Source organism: Musca autumnalis, unplaced genomic scaffold (assembly GCF_047663935.1).
Source record: "Musca autumnalis isolate F117 unplaced genomic scaffold, ASM4766393v1 scaffold_4, whole genome shotgun sequence".
Taxonomy (NCBI): domain Eukaryota; kingdom Metazoa; phylum Arthropoda; class Insecta; order Diptera; family Muscidae; genus Musca; species Musca autumnalis.
The window spans coordinates 31,121,203-31,140,572 of record NW_027411977.1 but is presented as its reverse complement, the minus strand read 5'-3'; the positions used below and the strand labels follow the sequence as shown (position 1 = coordinate 31,140,572).

At 36.9% G+C, this 19,370-nt stretch overlaps 1 protein-coding gene across 1 annotated transcript; it reads left to right on the top strand.

The window, feature by feature from the left end:
* The first annotated feature begins 359 nt into the window (after nt 1-359).
* On the top strand, nt 360-6,293 carry Pex7 (peroxisomal biogenesis factor 7). The gene is made up of 3 exons (XM_073985595.1): nt 360-448; nt 5,154-5,885; nt 5,962-6,293. Exons 1-3 carry the CDS (start codon nt 360-362, stop codon nt 6,122-6,124), a joined length of 984 nt encoding a protein of 327 aa, XP_073841696.1. The 3' UTR covers nt 6,125-6,293.
* Nucleotides 6,294-19,370: the final 13,077 nt, after the last annotated feature.

Genomic DNA, 19,370 nt, shown 5'->3' with positions numbered 1-19,370 from the left:
ACAATTGAAATGCATAATACTGTTGGTTTAGGTCTGCGATAATTGAACGAATACTGATTATATCGTAAAAGATTAGGATGGTTGGGTGGCTGTCGTTCGTTACGATTATGTCCAATGCAACAATTTTTCATTATGACGATTCGATAAATAAATTGAACGACATTGAAAAATATTAGGGTGAATGACTGTGGCAGTTCTATGAAGGGTGTTGAATATAGTTTTTTTTTTTAAATAAGACAAGTAAAAGCGGCATTAATTTCGTTAAAATTTTCAAAATATACCAAATCGATTATGATAATAACGTCATATTTACTTATTATATTTTTATTTCTTGCAGTTAAAGCCGATTACCCACAAAAATGTATACCACATATACTACACCTGACCGTCATGGGTATAGTGTACAATTTTCAACATTTGAAACAGATCGCCTACTGCTGGCCACAAGGTAAGTGTCATTACTGTACAGAAATTTAGAATAGGTTTACATATACAGTGGATTCGTAATAATACAGTGGATTCGTAATTGTGATATCCACTACCTTCATTTAAAATGATTGATAGTTAAACACTATAACAGAAAACATTTGAAAATTATTGAAAATCAATAGCAACTAGGAAACAACTCCAACTGAAAAAATAATCTTTTGCTTTTGTGGGTTTAGTCAAGCAGTAGAATCAATTTTACCACACAAAAATAAATCAACTAAAAATTAGCCAAAGATCAGCAAAAAAACAATGTCATATTCCTATTGTAAAACATTCTATTCTCACAAAGCCTATTCTCATTTCATCATCCAAATGATCACTTTTAGCTTTAAGCTAGCCGGAACGCTATAAATCTGTTCGGAAAATCCAAACTTTAACAAAAGAACACTTATAATAATGGGGGTAGGTATCATAAACAGTCGGTCACCTTATTCAGCTGCCAGACCCAATCAAAATAGTCTACAAAAAGTTATCTCTTTCTGAAATGCAGGAATGCCAAAGGGGCGGTGTTTTTGGAAAATTCGAGTATGGATAATAAAATTAAAGCGTTAAAACAAAAACCAGAAGTATGTAGGAATCCCATATCTCAGAAAGTATTGACCTCCCCTTGTAAAAATATAATACTGTAGCTTATGTAATGGATCGAGATATAGTCCATGTTAGAACTGGACTAACTTCGATGGAAATTTCAAAACAATTCTCGATTAGCCCTTGGATAGGGAAAATTCCTTGTGATTTGTATGTACCATAGAAGTTTTAAACGCTGTTTTCTCGAAATGGAATATTTGAAAGTGGTGCCCATATTAGCTCAAAAACGGATATCAGATCTTCGTATTTTTTTGTTGGATTATTATACACATAAAAAAAATCTCCTTAAGCGAGAGACTTTTTTTAATATTTTTTGACGGATTTATAATGAAAAGACTTTCCATTTTTTTCTTAAAATCGAAATTTGACAGTTCACCGTTTTTTAAAAATGTATGTTTTTTAATTCCATTCAGCTCAATTAGTGGCTATAACCCCTTAAGCGAAATTTGCCAACTTTTATGAGGGGAAGTACCGGAAGCTGTTGTCTCATATAGTTAATCTTTAAACTTGATTTAAGTTTGAGGAAAAAAATTCTGATGTGCAAAGTTTGGATAAATTTCAGTCATCCTTTCGGTAGTTATTTGACCCACCAGCCATTTTACTTGGTAACCGTAGGATTTGTTTGAGCTATTGTACCATTATGTAAGGAACCATGTACTTGCTCATGAACAAAATTATATTGTAAACATATTGAAACTAAGGAAACAAACAAGTAAAAAAGTGTCAGTCGGCTTTCCCGACAGATATATACCCTCAGCCAATGAGAAGTGAAACTCTCACCTACGGACAGATCGAATGTATTTAAGGTCTGTTCAGAATTTTGTGACCCTTTTTGGACATTTGAACTTGCCGACAAAAATGTGGATTAGGAATTAGCTGCACTAAGACAAAAATGTTCAACCTTTGTGGAGGAGGTACCCTTAGGGAGGACCGATATGAGCCATTTTACAATTTAAACTAAATTTTGACAAAATATTAGGAGATCCAAAGTTTGGACCAAATTGGTTGCCCCATTCAAATGATATCGTCCTACCATTTTAGTGACATTTTTTAAATATTGGGGAGAAGTATCGGAAGTTGTGGACCGGTATTGCCCTATGAAACTAAGTTTGGAAATAATATGACAAAGACCAAATGTTGGACCAAATCGGGTGAACCGTTCGAGAGTTATCGTGCTCTCCGACCGCCACATATGGTGGGCTGTTTTCGTCGTAATGGAGGTAGCGAATGCAAATCGCTTCAACAAAAATCAAATGATTTTAGAGCAGGTCTTAAACTGAACTTATCCGAAATTGTGTGTGAGAGGTACCAGAAGGAGTAGACAAATATAGTCCATATTCGAACCTGATCTATATCTGGTAGATATATTAGGATGTGCAAAGTATGGATTACATCGGTCACTCCCTTCAAGATTTATCGTGCGCACAAATTTTCCGAACATTTTTGAATTTTTGTGGGGGAGGTACCTGAAGGAGTGGACCGATATGGCTTATCTTCGGACTTAAACTATGTTTGGATAAAATATTACAAAGGCCAAATTTTGGATCGAATCGGCAGATCCGTTCGAGAGTTATCTTGCGCTCCATCCAATACACACCTTGTTATAGGTGCTTTTTGCCACTTTCAGGCTATTTTCTCAGGCAGTATTGACTTGCCCCTGATGAAACTTGTACTTGGGGGGCAATGAATACAAGTTGCTGCAACAAAATCCAAAACGATTCGAGAGCAGGTCCTAATCTGAACTTATCCGAAATTTTGTGTGGGAGGTACCCGAAGGCGTGGTCCGATTGAGTCCATTTTGAAATCTCATCTAAGTTTAGTAGAATTTTCACGATGTGCAAAGTATGGATCAAATCGGTTACTTCCTTCAAGAGTTATCGTGCGCACAAATTTTACGAACATTTTCGAACTTTTGTAGGGGATGTACCGGAAGGAGTGGACCGATATAGCCCATCTTCGAACTTAAACTAAGTTTGGACAAAATATTACGAAAGCCAAATTTTGGATCGAATCGGTTGACCCGTTCGAGAGTTATCGTGCGCTCCAGCCAGCCCGACAGACAGACAGATGGACGGACATTGCTCAATCGACTCCAAATTGTCTGAAACACATTTCGTCCAAACATACTTGGGGTCTAAAACCATTATTTCGATGAGGCACATTTTGCCCGTATGAAAGTGTATATACCCTCGTTAGCATAAATGAGGGTATAAAACTGGATTAAAATATTGGATTGTGTGGGCGTTATGTTCTCCTGAAGACGAACTTTTTTCTCAGTTTTGGAAAATACATAGATTTTGCAAATTGTTGTTTTGTTTTCTTGTTATGTAGGTAGGATTGGTGAATTTAATAACAGTTTCAATAAATTACCGTAGCCTTTACACGAAGTGAGCCATTTTATTTTTTCCTCAGGTACTAAATTTTAGTGAAATTCCAAATTTAGTTGACTAGAACTTTTATGGAACGGCATGGAACAAAGTTCCGTTTTCCCAGAATGATGCCCGAGAGTGTCCTTTTCTAGCTCGTATATACTTTTGGAGCTAACCCGTTCCATCCGTTTAGCACTTTTTTTAATTTATTGAATTTACATGGGTAAAAATTGCCCTATAAATTACAGATTTTTTTTAAACAAGTGGACATTTATAAATGTAAGAGTTTTCATACGAGTTTTATGAAAACTCAAAGAGTATTTTCATAACTTTGGAACATTTTTTTAATTTTTTTGAAAAATAAATTTAATTTGTTTTTGTTTTTATGGTTTGTTTATCATCTGCACATAGTGAATCCACTTATGCCGACTTTATAAAAGACTTTAAGAAAACATACATTTTAAATAATTAGTCCAAAAACTTATCATACACATAAAGGCATAAAAATTATATTAATACTTTCTTTTTCAATATTCCAATAACTTTTTTCAAAATATAATTAATTTTGCATTTTCGAAAACCAGAAAATTACATTTTCTCCCTTTTGATGTTATTCTTTAAAAAGTAACAGTACGTTTCCATATAACAAGATTTATCAAATTGATTTTATTTATTTAGTTTATATTATAGATTTTTGCAGGGTTAACCTTCTTTTTGAAAATTTATTTGACGTAATGCAATGGAATTGACATATGTAAACATAGTTTTAAATTGTCAATGGGGTAATTAGTGACAAATTTGCAGAACTTTAACGCCTTAAAATCATGAATATTTCCCTCGAAAATTGTCCTCGCTGAAAATAATTCAAAAAGTTGAAATTCAATATTTTAAAACCTGGAAAACTACTAGAATCACCTAATAAAAAACAAAAATACTATACTTTCGGACATAAATAAGGAAATAATTGGGAAAGGGAACAAATTCCGCACTGAATTTTTATTCATCCATTTGAATACATTGAGAAAAGTTACTTTCACTTTGGCCAGTGACAGCTACCACTGGGCAATTCTGCTATATTCGTTTTAATTATATGAAAGAACTTTACTGCGAAAACTACAAAAAGAGACGTTGACTACCGCATCTTGCTTCTTTCAAATAATCTATTCGCTCAAAAAAAGTATCGATTTACTATTTGGCCCACGGTGTCCACGGTTATTTGATCAGAAATCGTAGCCACGAACCATCTTTCTTCAATGAGATATTTCAATAATGATGGGGTTTAATGCAAGGCTAATACAGGGTGACTTTTCAATTCGGATATAACACATGCAAATCATTGCCACACACCCATTTGATAAAAATATTATTGTGAATGATTACACTCTATCGACATGGTTTCATCATGTAATTATAATGTATAAATAACGGTTTTTGCTTAGATTTACAGCCTGTTTCACAATGTCGAAAGAAAATTATAACCAAAGATAAACAACTAAACTCGTGTATGATTTTTAAATCTTGTAGTTGTTTTAAAGCAAGCACAAAGTCAATATTGCCATGAAAGCCAACGTTTAGGTGTTTTTCGTTCGCAGTCATTTTCTTTCGACATAGTGAAACAGGTCCTATTATTTTAAAACATTTTCTTCAAAAATGAAAAATTTAATTAAACAACAATTTCTCTTCTTTTCTCTTTCCCTCTCATTTCAGTCAATTATATGGCCTGGCCGGTGGTGGTTCTTTATTTCTTTTACAGGATTCGCCCAACAAAGGACTTGGTGAAATTGCCCGTCTCGAATGGTCCGATGGTCTATTTGATGTTTCCTGGTGTCCATACAGCAACAGCGTGGCCTGTACATCCTCCGGTGATGGCTCTCTGCAGATATGGTCTGGTTTAGATGCCGACTGTGAGACGGCAATGAAAATTCCCCAAAAACCGGTAATGTGTTTGCGTGAGCACAAAAATGAGGTATACAGCGTTGATTGGAGTGAAAAATGGAACTATCATCAGATTCTATCGGCTAGTTGGGATGGCTCTATTAAATTATGGGATTGTAATCGTCAAAAATCGGTGGCAACATATAGTGGTCACACGGATTTGATATACAGTGCAAAATTTTCACCATTTATAGCAAATATTTTTGCTAGTGTAGGTACGGACGGGTTATTAAATTTATGGAATTCTTTTGATTTTTCAGGTAAACCATTGATGTCGGTGCCCGAGGCTCATAGCTGTGAAATTTTATCGATGGACTGGAGTAAATTGGATCGTAATGTTCTGGTGACTGGTGGAGCTGATGGTCTTGTGAGGGCATGGGATTTGAGGAATATGCGGGAACATGTATTCGAACTGTTTTCGGGAGAGTTTGCTGTGAGACGATTGGCCTTTTCGCCGCATAAGGCAACGGTGTTGGCATCGGCAAATTATGATTTTACCACAAGGTAGAGGACATTTTATTCTTATATGTTTTGTGCAATGAATAATTTGTTTGTATTTTCTTTCTTCCCTTTCCTTTAGGATTTGGGATTTTGGTGTCTCAGCTGATGCTGTTGAAATTCATGAACATCACACCGAATTCGTGTGTGGTCTGGACTGGAATGCCAATAAACCACATCAACTTGCAGACTGTGGGTGGGACAGTGTAGTCAACATCTTCACACCAAAAACTCTGAAAATGTAAGACGGCAGGCCGACAAAACAATGAGCGAAAATTTGAGATATGCAGCATACACCAAAATATGCCTTAAAACAACATGCAAGTTGTTGTTGACGACAACAGCAGCAGTAGTAGCATTGAAGATAAGAAATGTGATAGACCGAACACCAACCAAATCAAGCTTACTAAGAGCCAAAAGAATAATCATCCATGATGGACCAAAAAAAGAAGAATCCATAGCGTATCATATACGATTACGGTATAGGGCACAGTGTAGCCGCCAAAATGATAGTGGATATAGCAAAGCTAAATATCGAACAAGCCACAAAATGTGATAGTAACAATTCAAATTGAAAATAAACGGTTTCTTTTTTCAGATGAAGTAGATTTAGATTAAGGGAACAGAATGCTGTAATTTATATTTATTTAATGTAAATAAAAATTTAATTTTAAGATTTGAATTAATATGATATTTAAAAATGAATTAGAAAGAGTTGAATTTTAATTTGTTTTTTTTTTTTTTTTTTTTTTGAGTAACAAGCAATGGAACGGGAAAATATTACAACAAAATCAATAATCATGGGCTAACAAAGATATATATTAAACGACATTTACACTATCGCTTATTATGATAAGCAGAGCTCTGAGCGAGTTTCACTCTATACTCGATTTCGAGCGGTAGTACTCATATAAGTAGAAAAAAGAAATCGAGTAACTCAATTTTTCTATGCCACTTGAATAAAAACGAATATACGTTGCTCGTTTTCAAGTGGGAGTAAAATACGCTCGGAATCGAGCAGAATCTACTCTTGCCGAGTACCCTTTTAGTTTTTGTCATACCGTTGTATTATTTGTTTCTCGTTCCGCAGACGCAAACGAAACAAAAATGGGCCAATACCCATTGTTGTTGTAAAAAAACAAAAAATAAAATGCATTTGAAAGAAGAAAAGTTCGATGACAGAGAAGCCGCTTCACAGCCGATATGTCTGAAGAGCCTCTACCAAAAACGAAACATGCATATCACATAGTGGCGGTTGAGTGTGTTCGAATCTACGGCTTTCCTTTTTCACTTGCAAAAATAAACGGTCATTAAGCTCGATTCCAACAAGAAATTAATTAAAAATTAATATTAACAAGTAAAAAAGTATCAGTCGGCTTTGCCGACAGAGATATACCCTCAGCCTATGTGAATGGGAACTTTCATCTACGGACATACAGAACGTATTTAGAGTCTTTTTAGAATTTTGTGACACTTTTTGGACATTTGAACTTGCCGACAAAAATGTGGATTAGGATTAAAGTTCAAAAGTTTTGCGGAGGGTGGAATGGACCGACATAGTGCATAACGGAAGTCGATCTTATTTTGGGAGTCACATCTTTTCGATAGATATCGCGCCCACTAGTCATTTCAGTGGGTTATCGTACACGTGTTGGACCAGTATGCCAGGAAGCATGGACTTGTCCACGGAAAACATAATATGGCTGTACATCATCGCTATAATTTTCCAAAGGATCTCCGAACAGACCCTAAACTGCACATGGACACAAATGTTGAACTTTTGTGGGGGAGGTATCCTAAGGAGAGGACCGATATGGGCCATTTTAGAAGTTAAACTAAGTTTGGACAAAATATGACAAGGCCAAATTTTGGACCAAATCGGTCTATCAGTTCAAGAGTTATTGTGCTCTCCAACTACTACATATGGCGCCATAGGGGTTTTTACAACTTTTGGGCTGTTTTAGGGTAGTAGGGTTTTGTCCCTGATGAAACTTGTACCGCCCTATGGGGGACCGTGAATACAAGATGCTACAACAAAAATCAATATGATTAGAAAGCAGGTCCTAAACTGAACATTTCCGAAATTTTGTGTGGGAGGTACCCGAAGGCGTGGACCGATTGAGTCCATATTACTCCCTTCTAGAGTTATCGTGCGCACAAATTTTCCGTACATTTTCGAACTTCTGTGCGGGAGGTACCGGAAGGAGTGGACCGATTGAGTCCTATTACTCCCTTCAAGAGTTATTGTGCGCACAAATTTTCCGTACATTTTCGAACTTCTGTGCGGGAGGTACCGGAAGGAGTGGACCGATATAACCCATCTTCGAAACTAAACTAAGTTTGGACAAAATATTGCGAAAGCCAAATTTTGTACCAAATCGGTTCATCCGTTTGAGAGTTATCGTGCGCACCAGCCAGCCAGACAGACGGACGAACAAATTGTCTGAAACACATTTCGTCCAAACATACTTGGGGTCTAAAACCATTATTTCGATGAGACACATTTTGCCCGTATGAAAGTGTATATACCCTCGTTAGCATAAATGCTGAGGGTATAAAAATGATCTGCGGCCTAATATGGAACATTTTCAAACAAAAAGAAATACGTTGGAGATCACTGTGGACAATCTGTCCCAACAAAGCATATGGTTTCCTACTACAACACACAATCGAACACACAAATCGGCAAAAATAAATTTATATTAATTTTCTCGTTTAGAGTTAAGCTTGATGATCGAAAATTTTTTGCAAGTGAAAAAGGAAAGACGTATCGACTGTGGAATGACTTCTCTCTGTCCTAGAACATTTCGTTTTTCAAAAGCAAATGTGTTTTTATAAATTAACTTCAATGAGAAGTTTTTCTTTGGCAACCTAACACAACCACGACGACAGTGTTTGCGAAATAAAAAACGACGCCACCAATTCGATTTGAGAAACACTGACACCGTTTGTATGGTCGGCTGCTACAAGCTACCAACTACATTTTGTTACGTGCATTCGTCGAAATTCGACGACACATAGCAGTGGGACAAGGGAACTGATGAGATCCAGTGGCGTGGATCGAAACTAATCTTACCTGCCTTACCCCTTGGCGAACAATGCCAACCTTTTTCCACTAATAAATTAGTTGTTTTAAAATAATAAAACGACAACAATGGGATTAAGCCCCACTACTTTGAAAAAAAAAAATAATAATAATAATAAATTTATTTTCCTACTCTATTTCACTTTTAGGTTAAACCAGGGCACGCCTGTGTGCTAGCACACATGCAAATTGTGAAAACGTACTCTTAGTTTTTTGTGAACCATAAACAATAAAAAGTTTATGCAATTTTTTATTTATATTTTATTAATAATTTGCATTGTGGACGATTTTAGACAACATTAATGTTTAAAAAAATTTGAAATAAGTAATGAAACATCAAGAAATATTAGATTATTATTAAATTTGCCTCTCTCACGATTTTTCTCAGCTCTGGATTAAACTCTTACTTTATTTCGAACATTTTTTACTCCACTCTTATTTTTCGAAAAAGAGAAACAGCGATAGCCGTCAATAAATCAAAAGAGCGGAGCGTAAATTTCCTGTACAATTCGTATCTTCGTGTACTCCCACTCGCGAGTAATATCGAGCTAATCGAAACTCTGGTACGGTGGTGCTCAAAATATTTTATGCATTAGTCTCTCTGAGAAAGTTTTTCTGTAGCTAAACCATGACAGACGAGAATATAGAGTATAAATGGCGTTGCTGTAGTCACGTTAACGTATATGGGTGATCTTGCCTGCTCTGGTCATAATTAATTTCTCTACCTCAATCAATTTGACATGAAAAATGAGAAAGGTGTAATACAAACTGTTCAGACATGGATATTCAATTCAAACGCTATCCTGGATATGCTATGAAATTGTTTTTAATTTGTGGCCAATGCATCTCTAATTCCTAAGTTTAATATGCTTTTGAATGTCTTCCTGGGGCTGCATTCTTGTTCTATGAAAATTTGAAATGAAAAATATCTCATTTATAATTTTTTTCATTTGACAGTTTTCTCCTTTATAAGGCCCATACCTATATACGGACGTATGTATACCCAGGGCGTGTGTGGTGAAAAAAGTAGAACACATGTATTCTTATGAGAGCTACCGAAATACGTCGAGCGTATACTTTTTGTAAGTTGAAAAAGTTTAACTTTGACAGAACGTTATTGTTTGTATATGTGAGTGTTTTGTATTTTAAAAACAAAAGCCCAACAAAACATCAAATTCAATTCATTGCAAAGGAAAATTATTTGTTTTACGAATGAAAAGATGTAAGTAAGTTTCGGTCACGGATTTTGTGTTTTAAATTTGATTTTGTGTTTAAATTTGGGTAGTACGGACGCTCAGAGAGCGTTGTTTTGGTAGGTTGGTGAATAATTTGTGTACGTCCCGTCGTTATTTAGGTTTAGTAGTTAAAGTTTTCATTTCACATTTTCATAGAAACAGAATTGAGCCCCTGGTTCATTAACTTCAACAACTCTATGTTACGTATACTGTTGGGCCAGAATATTCTGCGTGCAATCCTGAGACATTTGTTTATGCGAGCCAGTCTCTCCAGGTCTTCAAATTTTGACTGCATGTGTGAAATTTTGTAAGCGAGAAGATAGATATCATCCGTGAGGGAGACCATCTTATGCCTCTTCTCTGAGAGCAAAACTCATTCAGTATTTATCCAGCATAATTGTGAACAGTAGGTGGCAGATGGCATCCCTGCTTTACTTCCGCTTTTGTGAGAAAAGGTTGACCTATGTTCCCGTTGTGAAGAACTGAGAGTTCTGTATTTTCTATTTTATGGGCAATGATGAACACGATACGAGCATTTGTATGGCAAATCATACAATGTGGAATGGGTATTATAAGTTTGTTTTTTTCACCCCGAAATATACGTTGTAGCCCCCCCCCCCCCCATGTGCATACTAAAATTTATATCTCGACTAGATAACACGATTTTTAGAAGTATGTTTGTCCGTCCATTAAAAATTGTAGTCAAACTCCAGGTCGCAATTATGGACCAATCGTCACGAAATTTTGTATGGAGGCGGGTTCCCACCAGAATAGAAACAATTCGTTTTTGGTGGAGACAAAATCCAAATTTTTTATCCGATTTTGTAGTGGCTCTGTAGGTCGCAATGATAATCTGATCGACGCGAAATTTTAAATAAGGTTTGGGTTGACGACAAAGAAGAAGCTTGTAATTTAATATGATGATCCGATCAAATAATATTGGGTGACGTAGTCGATGAAAGATACCAAGCAACGGCCCTGACCGGATTTAACATGTCAAATCCCAAGATTTATCAAGGTTCTTCTCCCATCCCAAGTGGACACGGACCTCCCCGTGGTGTCACCTGGGGAGCTGCCTTTAACACCTGTTGAAGATAGTGAGCTAAAGTGTGTCGCGCGTTCAGCCATAAGAACGATAAAAAAACTTGGGGTTGGGCGTGGGGTTAGTAACCCACCCCTTGAAAAAAGCATCGTACAATGAAAAAAACAAACCCCTCTAACGTTGTCGATCCCCGCAAACGTTTTAAGGACCATGATCTGCGAATGTGCCCCTGGAATGTTTGCACTTTTTATAGAGAAGGTGCAGTTTACGTATTGGCAGATACACTTGAAGAGTACAAGACCGAAATAACTGCCATACAGGAAATACGATGGATTGGGAAAGGCGTCACAACAACACCTAAAGTGACGCACTGTATTATAGCTGCCTTGACACAATGCATGAGTTTGGCTGCGGATTTATAGTTGGTCGGAAGACAAGGACGAATAGACCCAAGATATATTTTACGAGCCAAGATATATTTTATGCCAAAATTGGAAAAGAGAATAAATATATTTGACCCAACAGTCGGGAAATACAGTATCCACAGTGAAACATCTGGCAATGGAATGAGGCTGATAGACTTCGCAGCGGCAAAAAAAAAAATGGTAGTTAGCAGTATCAGATTTAAACATCTCGATATTCATAAGGGCACCTGGCTGTCTCCAGATCAAAGAACAAGTAATAAAATTGATCACGCTGGGATAGATGGAACACATTTATCGAGCGTGTTGGATGTATTGTTTCGAAGAGCAAACATAGACTCAGACCACTACCTTGTTGCAGCAAAGGTACATACCCGTCTAAACGTTGCAAATAAAGCACGAACACACCCAACACGGAAGTTGGACATCGGTATATATTGTCCACTCCATGTAAACAGCCCCAAAATCCTAACTTGAATACCAGAGACCTCCACCAAGAAACCCATGGTATGATCAGGAGTGTCGTGCTGCCACCGAAGAGAAAAATGGGCATATAGAGATACTTGGTATTCAATAGTAGGGAAGACGACGATACCACAGATCCACTCCCAGAAGATGCTATTGAATGTACTTATACCGCCCTGCCAAGATGAGGTAAAGACATCAATAAATCGGCTGAAGAATAATAATGCAGCAGGAGCCGATGACTTACCAGCCGACCTGTTGCGACACGCTGATAAGGAGTATTCATCAGACAAGGAGATTGCCTTTCGTGTGATCTCTTCAACATCCTACTGGAAAAGGTTATACGAGATGCATAATTCAAAAGAAACGGCACAATTTATACCATTAGCCACATGTTACTTGCTTATGCTGACGATATTGACATCATGCGACAATCAGTAAAAGAAGTAACTAAAACCTTTAAGAAGGTCGAAGGAGAATCTGTTAAAGTTGGTTTGGTAGTAAACGGTGAGAAGACCAAAGTAGAGGTAAGATGAGGACTCAGCTTTTGGAGGTGCGGCATCTAGCGGTCGAAAGTTATATCGATACAGCTGTATCGTTGGCAACACTGTTGTCAACACCTACTTTTTTGGTTTTTGTCTTCGCTAGTAACAGCTGCCAACACTCATTTATGTTCCACTTTCGACCGCTAGATGTCCCACCCCCAAACGCTGAGTCCTCATCTTACCTCTACTGACCAAGTTGATGGTGTCGACGTGAAATGCGCCCATAGAACTCGGACCAACAGTGGAAGTTTGTTCCTATAATTTTGAGGTAGTAAAAGACTTCGTCTACCGCGGCACCTACATAAACACAACAAACATAATTTGTGAAATAATAAGAAGAAGAATTGTATTGGCCAACACATGCTTATACTTTGGTATAAATAACCACAACTCGTCAAACAAAAACAACGCTTTGCAAAACACTGTACTACTCGTGCTAATATATGGTTCCGAAGCCTGGGTACTTTCGCAAGCAGATAAGTTTGGTGTGTTTGAGAGAAAAATTTCTTCGAAAGACCTTCGGGCCAATCTGCGTTGACGGTCAATATCGATGTCGTATGAAACACGAGCTGTATCTGCTATACAACGACATCAGTTTAGTTAAATGTATCGAGATACAACGATTGCGTTGGCTGGGCCATGTCATAAGAATGAGCGATGATGAACCCACTAAAAAGGCGTATAAATACGGGCCACATGGTGGTACACACAGATGGAAGAAGTAATGGAAAGACGCGGTATTCCAAAACGCAATGCAACAAACAGAGAGGATTGGAAATCTTTTCTTAGTTCGGCTTATAGTACAAATGTTCTGTAATAGGCCAACTAAGTAAGTAAGTAAGGTTCATCGTGATATCGGAATACACTGTCCAATATTTTTTTATGTAATATTGTGCAAACAATTTGAGCTAAGGATTTTTTGAAAGTACAGACCCAAACGACACTTATGCAGACGATCGAGGAGTAATTGATACCTTAAAGAAAGTTGAAGGAGAATTTGCTAAAGTGGGTATGGCGGTAAACGGCGACAAGACCAAGTTGATGGTGTCGGCGTGCAATGCGTCCATAGAGCTCGGACCGACAGTGGAAGTTGGTTCCTATAATTTTGAGGTAGTAAAAGACTTCGTCTACCTCGGCACCTCCATAAACACAACTAACAACATCAGTTGTGAAAAACGAAGAATAATTGTATTGACCAACAGATGCTACTTTGGCTTAGATAAACAGTTTAAAAACAAAGCCACATTTCTTCAAACAAAAGTAACACTTTACAAAACACTGATGCTGTCCGTGCTAATGTATGGTTCCGAAGCATGGGTAAATGGCAGATAAAGCAGTGCTTGATATGTTCGAGAGGAACAGAGAGGAATAGAGATCTTGTCTTAGTTCGACTTATGGAACAAATGTTCTGTAAAAGGCCAGCTAAGTAAGTAACATATATTTAGTCTTGGAAGATATGCTCCACCTCGGAAGTTATATTTAGAAGACCTCTTGACCTTCCCATTGATGCCATTTATATTCATGTACGTGGTCAGATAACGTAGTTACAGTCTAGTGTATATAGGGATCCCATAGTTTGAATTGTGTGTAGTGTAACCATAATCACACTAGAGGTCGCAGTTATATTTTAATACTGAAAATTTTTTGCACGAAGTAAGAGGTTTGGTCACGGAAAATGCGAATAATTTTCAAAAATGGTCGAATAGTATTTTTCAGGTGAAATTGACCATTGTGGGAAAAATTTTTGTTTTATAAGGAGGCGATACCTTATAAAACAGTGTCATGTACGGTGCGTCTTAACTAACTTTAAATGAAAACCGCTTACACCTAGGAAACCTAAAAACCCTAAAAATGAGAACTGTGGCCGTGATTTATTTAAAAATCGCTCGGACGATTTTTTTTTTGTTTTTTCTCATCTATGGACATTGTAGTTTCACTGTGTTCTTTGTTGTATTAGGGCTACCAATATCTTGTATATGATGTTGAGCAGGGTTGTTCCTCTCCAGTTGCTACAATCTTTCAAATCACCATTTTTGGGTAACTTTAGAACAAGGCCTTTCTGCTACGTTGGAAGCAGTCTTTCTTCTTACCAAGCTGGTATGATGTGAGGTCGAAGTAACTCAGCTGCGGTTCTGGCTTCGGCCTGTAGTTTCTTTTGTTTTGCTTTTTTGTTGTTTGTTTTTGTTGTTCAGTTGTTTAGCACTGTATATTCAACATTTTTCTATTGTTTTAAGCAGCTTTGTTTTCTAGCAGCTTTCATCACTTGCTTTGCTAGTTGTTGATACTACTCTCGCGTCATATTGTTGTTGTTCAACTGCATCTTAAGTTCGCCTCTCTGAGAAATTAGAAGAAGAACTTCCTAAGTAGCCGTTCTTACATAGATGCCATGTCACAAAGGAAAAATGCATGAAAATCTCATATTCCCGGGATTTAAACAAGTTATTTCGTCCAAATATTTCCATAATTCTCAGAAAGTTCCGGTGTGGGAATTCTGGGCCCGAAACCCTATCGTGGACAAATATATTTTGCTATACATCAGCAATCGGCACACAACAACAACAATTTGAGCAAACACTGTTGTTAGTGCATGGTTTTTCAATTAGTGAGTGGAGAGAGAAGCACGCTTTACATGCTCGCGAGTAAAGAGGTGCCGAATTCTGCTATACATCAAAACCGGAAACCCACAACTGTAGGGTGATCCCAACGACGAAAGTTGTCCACATGACTTTCCCACAGTACGAGTACCGTGTATGTACTTGTTTTCAAATCGATTTCAATCAATTGTTCCTGGCCTCGTAAACAATATACGAGCAAAAAAATATATAAACCAAAATTGGCCAAGAGTGAAAGGGGTTCTTATTAGTGGGTTGAGACTTTTTCTATTGTTGTAGTTGTTGTTGCATTTTTTTGTGTAGCTGTTTGTTTTAATTTTAAAATAAATTCGATAAATTCCAACGATCACATGCAGTGTACGACGTCAGCCGATAAAAATAAGAATTTTCTCTCCCACTAGTACTAGTTGCCATCAGTCAGACGACCACGAAGACGGCGGCATTAGTGGCCAACGAACAAAAAGTATTGGCGTAACAGATTCCTTTGGGCCAAACAACGCCATGGCTGCTTGCCTGTGCCACCGCGCCACAATTACCACCATCAACGCCACCACAACACCTTATTATGATCGGCATCATCATTATCATCATCGTTGAGATTGTGATGGTAAGCATGATGATCTTCGTCAGCATGAACCTGCATCCGAAATAAAACATGTGAATGTTTTTTTTATTTGTTTTATTGTTGTTTTTGTGTGTTGATGAAATGATGCCGAGGCGCGTGATTTCTGTTTAGAGGTGTTATGAATACAGCCAAATGAGAGATAAATAAAATTTATATAAAATAGAATCAAAACAACTAAACGTCCATCCACCCACACATTTGCAGATTAAAAATATTCATTGTATTTATCGATGACTTTTGCCACAAGTGGAGGATAATCCAAAGTAATTGCTATGGAATGTTGAAATTCATTACAACAATTAAACTCTGTTGAACATGAAGATTTTCAGAATAAGGAGTGAACTGCTGGTTCAAGAATAAACAGTTCAATTAAACGATTCTATAAAATGAGCAAACAAAAGAAAGATGGCTGTACCAATCAAAGATATAGATGGAACATTGCTCACAGATCTGAAAGATCAGCTTAAATGCTGGAGAGAACATTTACCGAGGTCTTCAGATAAACCGTAAGCTCACTCAACATCCCTAAAATATAGCGCATTAATATCCAAATTCCCAGCATTAATGAAATCGAACTAGCTATCCGCAAGATCAAACCTGGCAAAGCGGCGGGAAAAGATGGCTACGTACCCAAAATGATTAAAGCAAGCCCACACAGATGCGTTCAGATTTTTCAGCCCCTATTTGGAACCATATGGCAAACTGAAATTTCCCGAGGGGGTGTAGGCAGGAACACTTGTAAAAGTTCCAAAAAAGCGCAACCTCAACTAGAGATGAATCATGTTGTTATCCACACCACTCAAACTTTTCTGTCAGATTATACTCGGCTGAATTTCGCGCAAAATCGAGCCCACACTTCGCAAGCAACAAGCCGGATTTAGACTCCAATAGTCATGTGTCGACCATATTGCGTCGCTTCGAGTAATTATTGAACAAATGAACGAATTCAAACAGCCTCTACATCTAGTTTTCGTCGACTTCCAAAAAGCTTTTGACCGCTTAAATCACCAGACAAATATGGGACACTCTTCTCCGTAAGGGTGTACCCAATAATATTGTGAACATCTTAAAAGCGCAATACCATGAATTTCAATGTCGAATTCTTCATAATGACACACTGACAGAACCAATAGATATTGTGGCCGGTGTTCGACAGGGATGCATTCTATCCCCTCTTATATTTTTGATGGATGAGCTACTCCGGTTAAGTGTAAATGATCCACCAAACAGAGGTATTCTATGGTACCCCGTAAACATGGAGTACCTAAACGATCTGACATATTCAAAGCAAACTAAATGACTTGTAAACCATGGCAGAGAAATATCAATATTAATAAGACTAAGTCGATGAAGTTAAATAAGGTTACCCTTGCAACTTCCATCTTGACGGCAGAGTAATCGACGTTGTAACCAGCTTTAACACCCGATGGTGGCACCCAGGCCGACATCGAAGCCAGTCTTGCTAAATCAAAAATTGGTATATTCAACTCAAACGTAAAATCCATACTTTTATACGGATCTGAAACATGGCTAGTATCCACCAGAGGCACAAATAAATTACAATACTTTATTAATTGTTGCTTAAAGCTAGGGTCACATTAGGCAAATATTTGCTCTAGCGACCGGCAGTGTGCGCTTACTGAGAGCAAATGAGCGTAAATAATGCATTGCATTTATGCTCACTTGCTCTCAGTAAACACACACTCCCTGTCGCTGGAGCAAATATTTGCCTAGTGTGACCCTAGCTTAAGGCATATCTTACACATATGGTGGCCTGATAATTGGATCTCAAATTCCGAATTGCATAGAAGATGTAATCAAATCCCAATCGAATAAGAAATGGATAGTAAAACTTGGATATGGGTTGGAAACACTCTGCGGAAATCTCCACACAACATAGCTAGACAAGCCTTAGACTGGAACCCAGATGCTCTTGGCGTAGAAATGTAAATAATGAAATAAAGTCTGTTAACGAGATCTGTAGCTAGTCTCAAGTAAAAGCAATAGCTAAAGATCGTAATAAATTTAAGGAATTTTGTTCGGCACTATGCGCCTCTTAACAGCGCTAAAGCAATAAATAATAAAAATAATGAAATGAGCAACCGAACTAAAAAGAAAAACGGGTTGACATCATTGTACTTGTTGAAACGTGGCTGAATGATGATTTTGCTAATGCCGAATTTTTTGATGCTAAATTATACAATGTCTATAGAAAAGACAGAAATGCTGCACTTACTGGTTGTACAAGAGGTGGTGGAGTGCTTGTAGCTGTGAGAAATAAGTATAAATCATCGCTATGTATTATTAATGACCATAATGGTCTTCTAGATCAACTTATTGTATGTATTTTTGGCTTAAAGGTAAAACTATATTTATGTGTATCATATATACCCCCTGGTAGCGTTGGCGATTTGTATGATGAACATTTAGCTAATATCTCAAAATTAGATGGGGATTCCCTTAATGACATAATGTGTATATTGGGTGATTTTAATTTGCCCAATATCTCATGGGTTCAGTTCGTACGCAATGAGGCTCTGTCTCCTATTAACGTTATAAAAGAATATGAAATTAATTTTATTGATGCTCTTTTGTCAATGAATTTAAATCAAATTAATCACGTTTCTAATAAACTGAACAGATTCCTTGATCTGGTTTTTGTTTCCGATGACATTATATATAAATTGTATGAGTCATTAACGCCCTTATCTCCATCTAATATTCATCATAATCCACTCTCACTGGAAATTAATGCCTTTGAATTCATTAAATGTCATTCTAATAATATCACGCCAGCCTTTAATTTTAACAGTTGTAATTTTGAAATGCTAAACTCTAATTTGCTCTTGGTTAATTGGGAAACCTTGTTTGCGCAACGTTCTACAGAACAATGCTATAATATTTTCATTGATAAAGTTTTAACTATACTTAATGAGCACGTGCCACGTAAGAAAGATAAGCATTATAGGCAGCCTTGGTACAATAAAAATCTTAAAAAAATTAAAAATCTTCGAAATAAATTTCAGAAAAGATTTGTAAAATCGAACTCTCCTGATGATAGGGAAATGTTTCTTCATTACCAACGTGAATTTAATTTCTTAAATAAGTATTTATACAAACAATACTTATTTAATAAAGAAAGTGAAATTAAATCTAACCCAAAAGCTTTTTGGTCTTTCATAAAGTCCAAAAAGCGCCAGACTGACATCCCTTCCTCTGTAACATTCAATGGAATAATGTCACAAACAGAAAATGAAGTAGTCAATTTGTTTGCCGATTATTTCAAATCAAATTTTGAGATTTCTTCAAACGCCAATGTTAATGTTGATGTTCTGGAGACTAATTTAAATGTTGGTTTTGTTAGTATTACTAAAGATGATGTTTATGAAGCTATCAATGAAATGAAAAATGGCACCAAAGTAGATTCAGATGGGCTCTGTGCTCATTTTTTGAAAAAGTG

Excerpts from the sequence above, each read along its gene's own strand:
- Pex7 (XM_073985595.1), top strand. The coding sequence starts at position 360 with ATGTATACCACATATACTACACCTGACCGTCATGGGTATAGTGTACAA. Across the intron at positions 449-5,153 it reads CGCCTACTGCTGGCCACAAG|TCAATTATATGGCCTGGCCG; the intron begins GTAAGTGTCATT and ends CTCTCATTTCAG. Across the intron at positions 5,886-5,961 it reads AATTATGATTTTACCACAAG|GATTTGGGATTTTGGTGTCT; the intron begins GTAGAGGACATT and ends CCTTTCCTTTAG.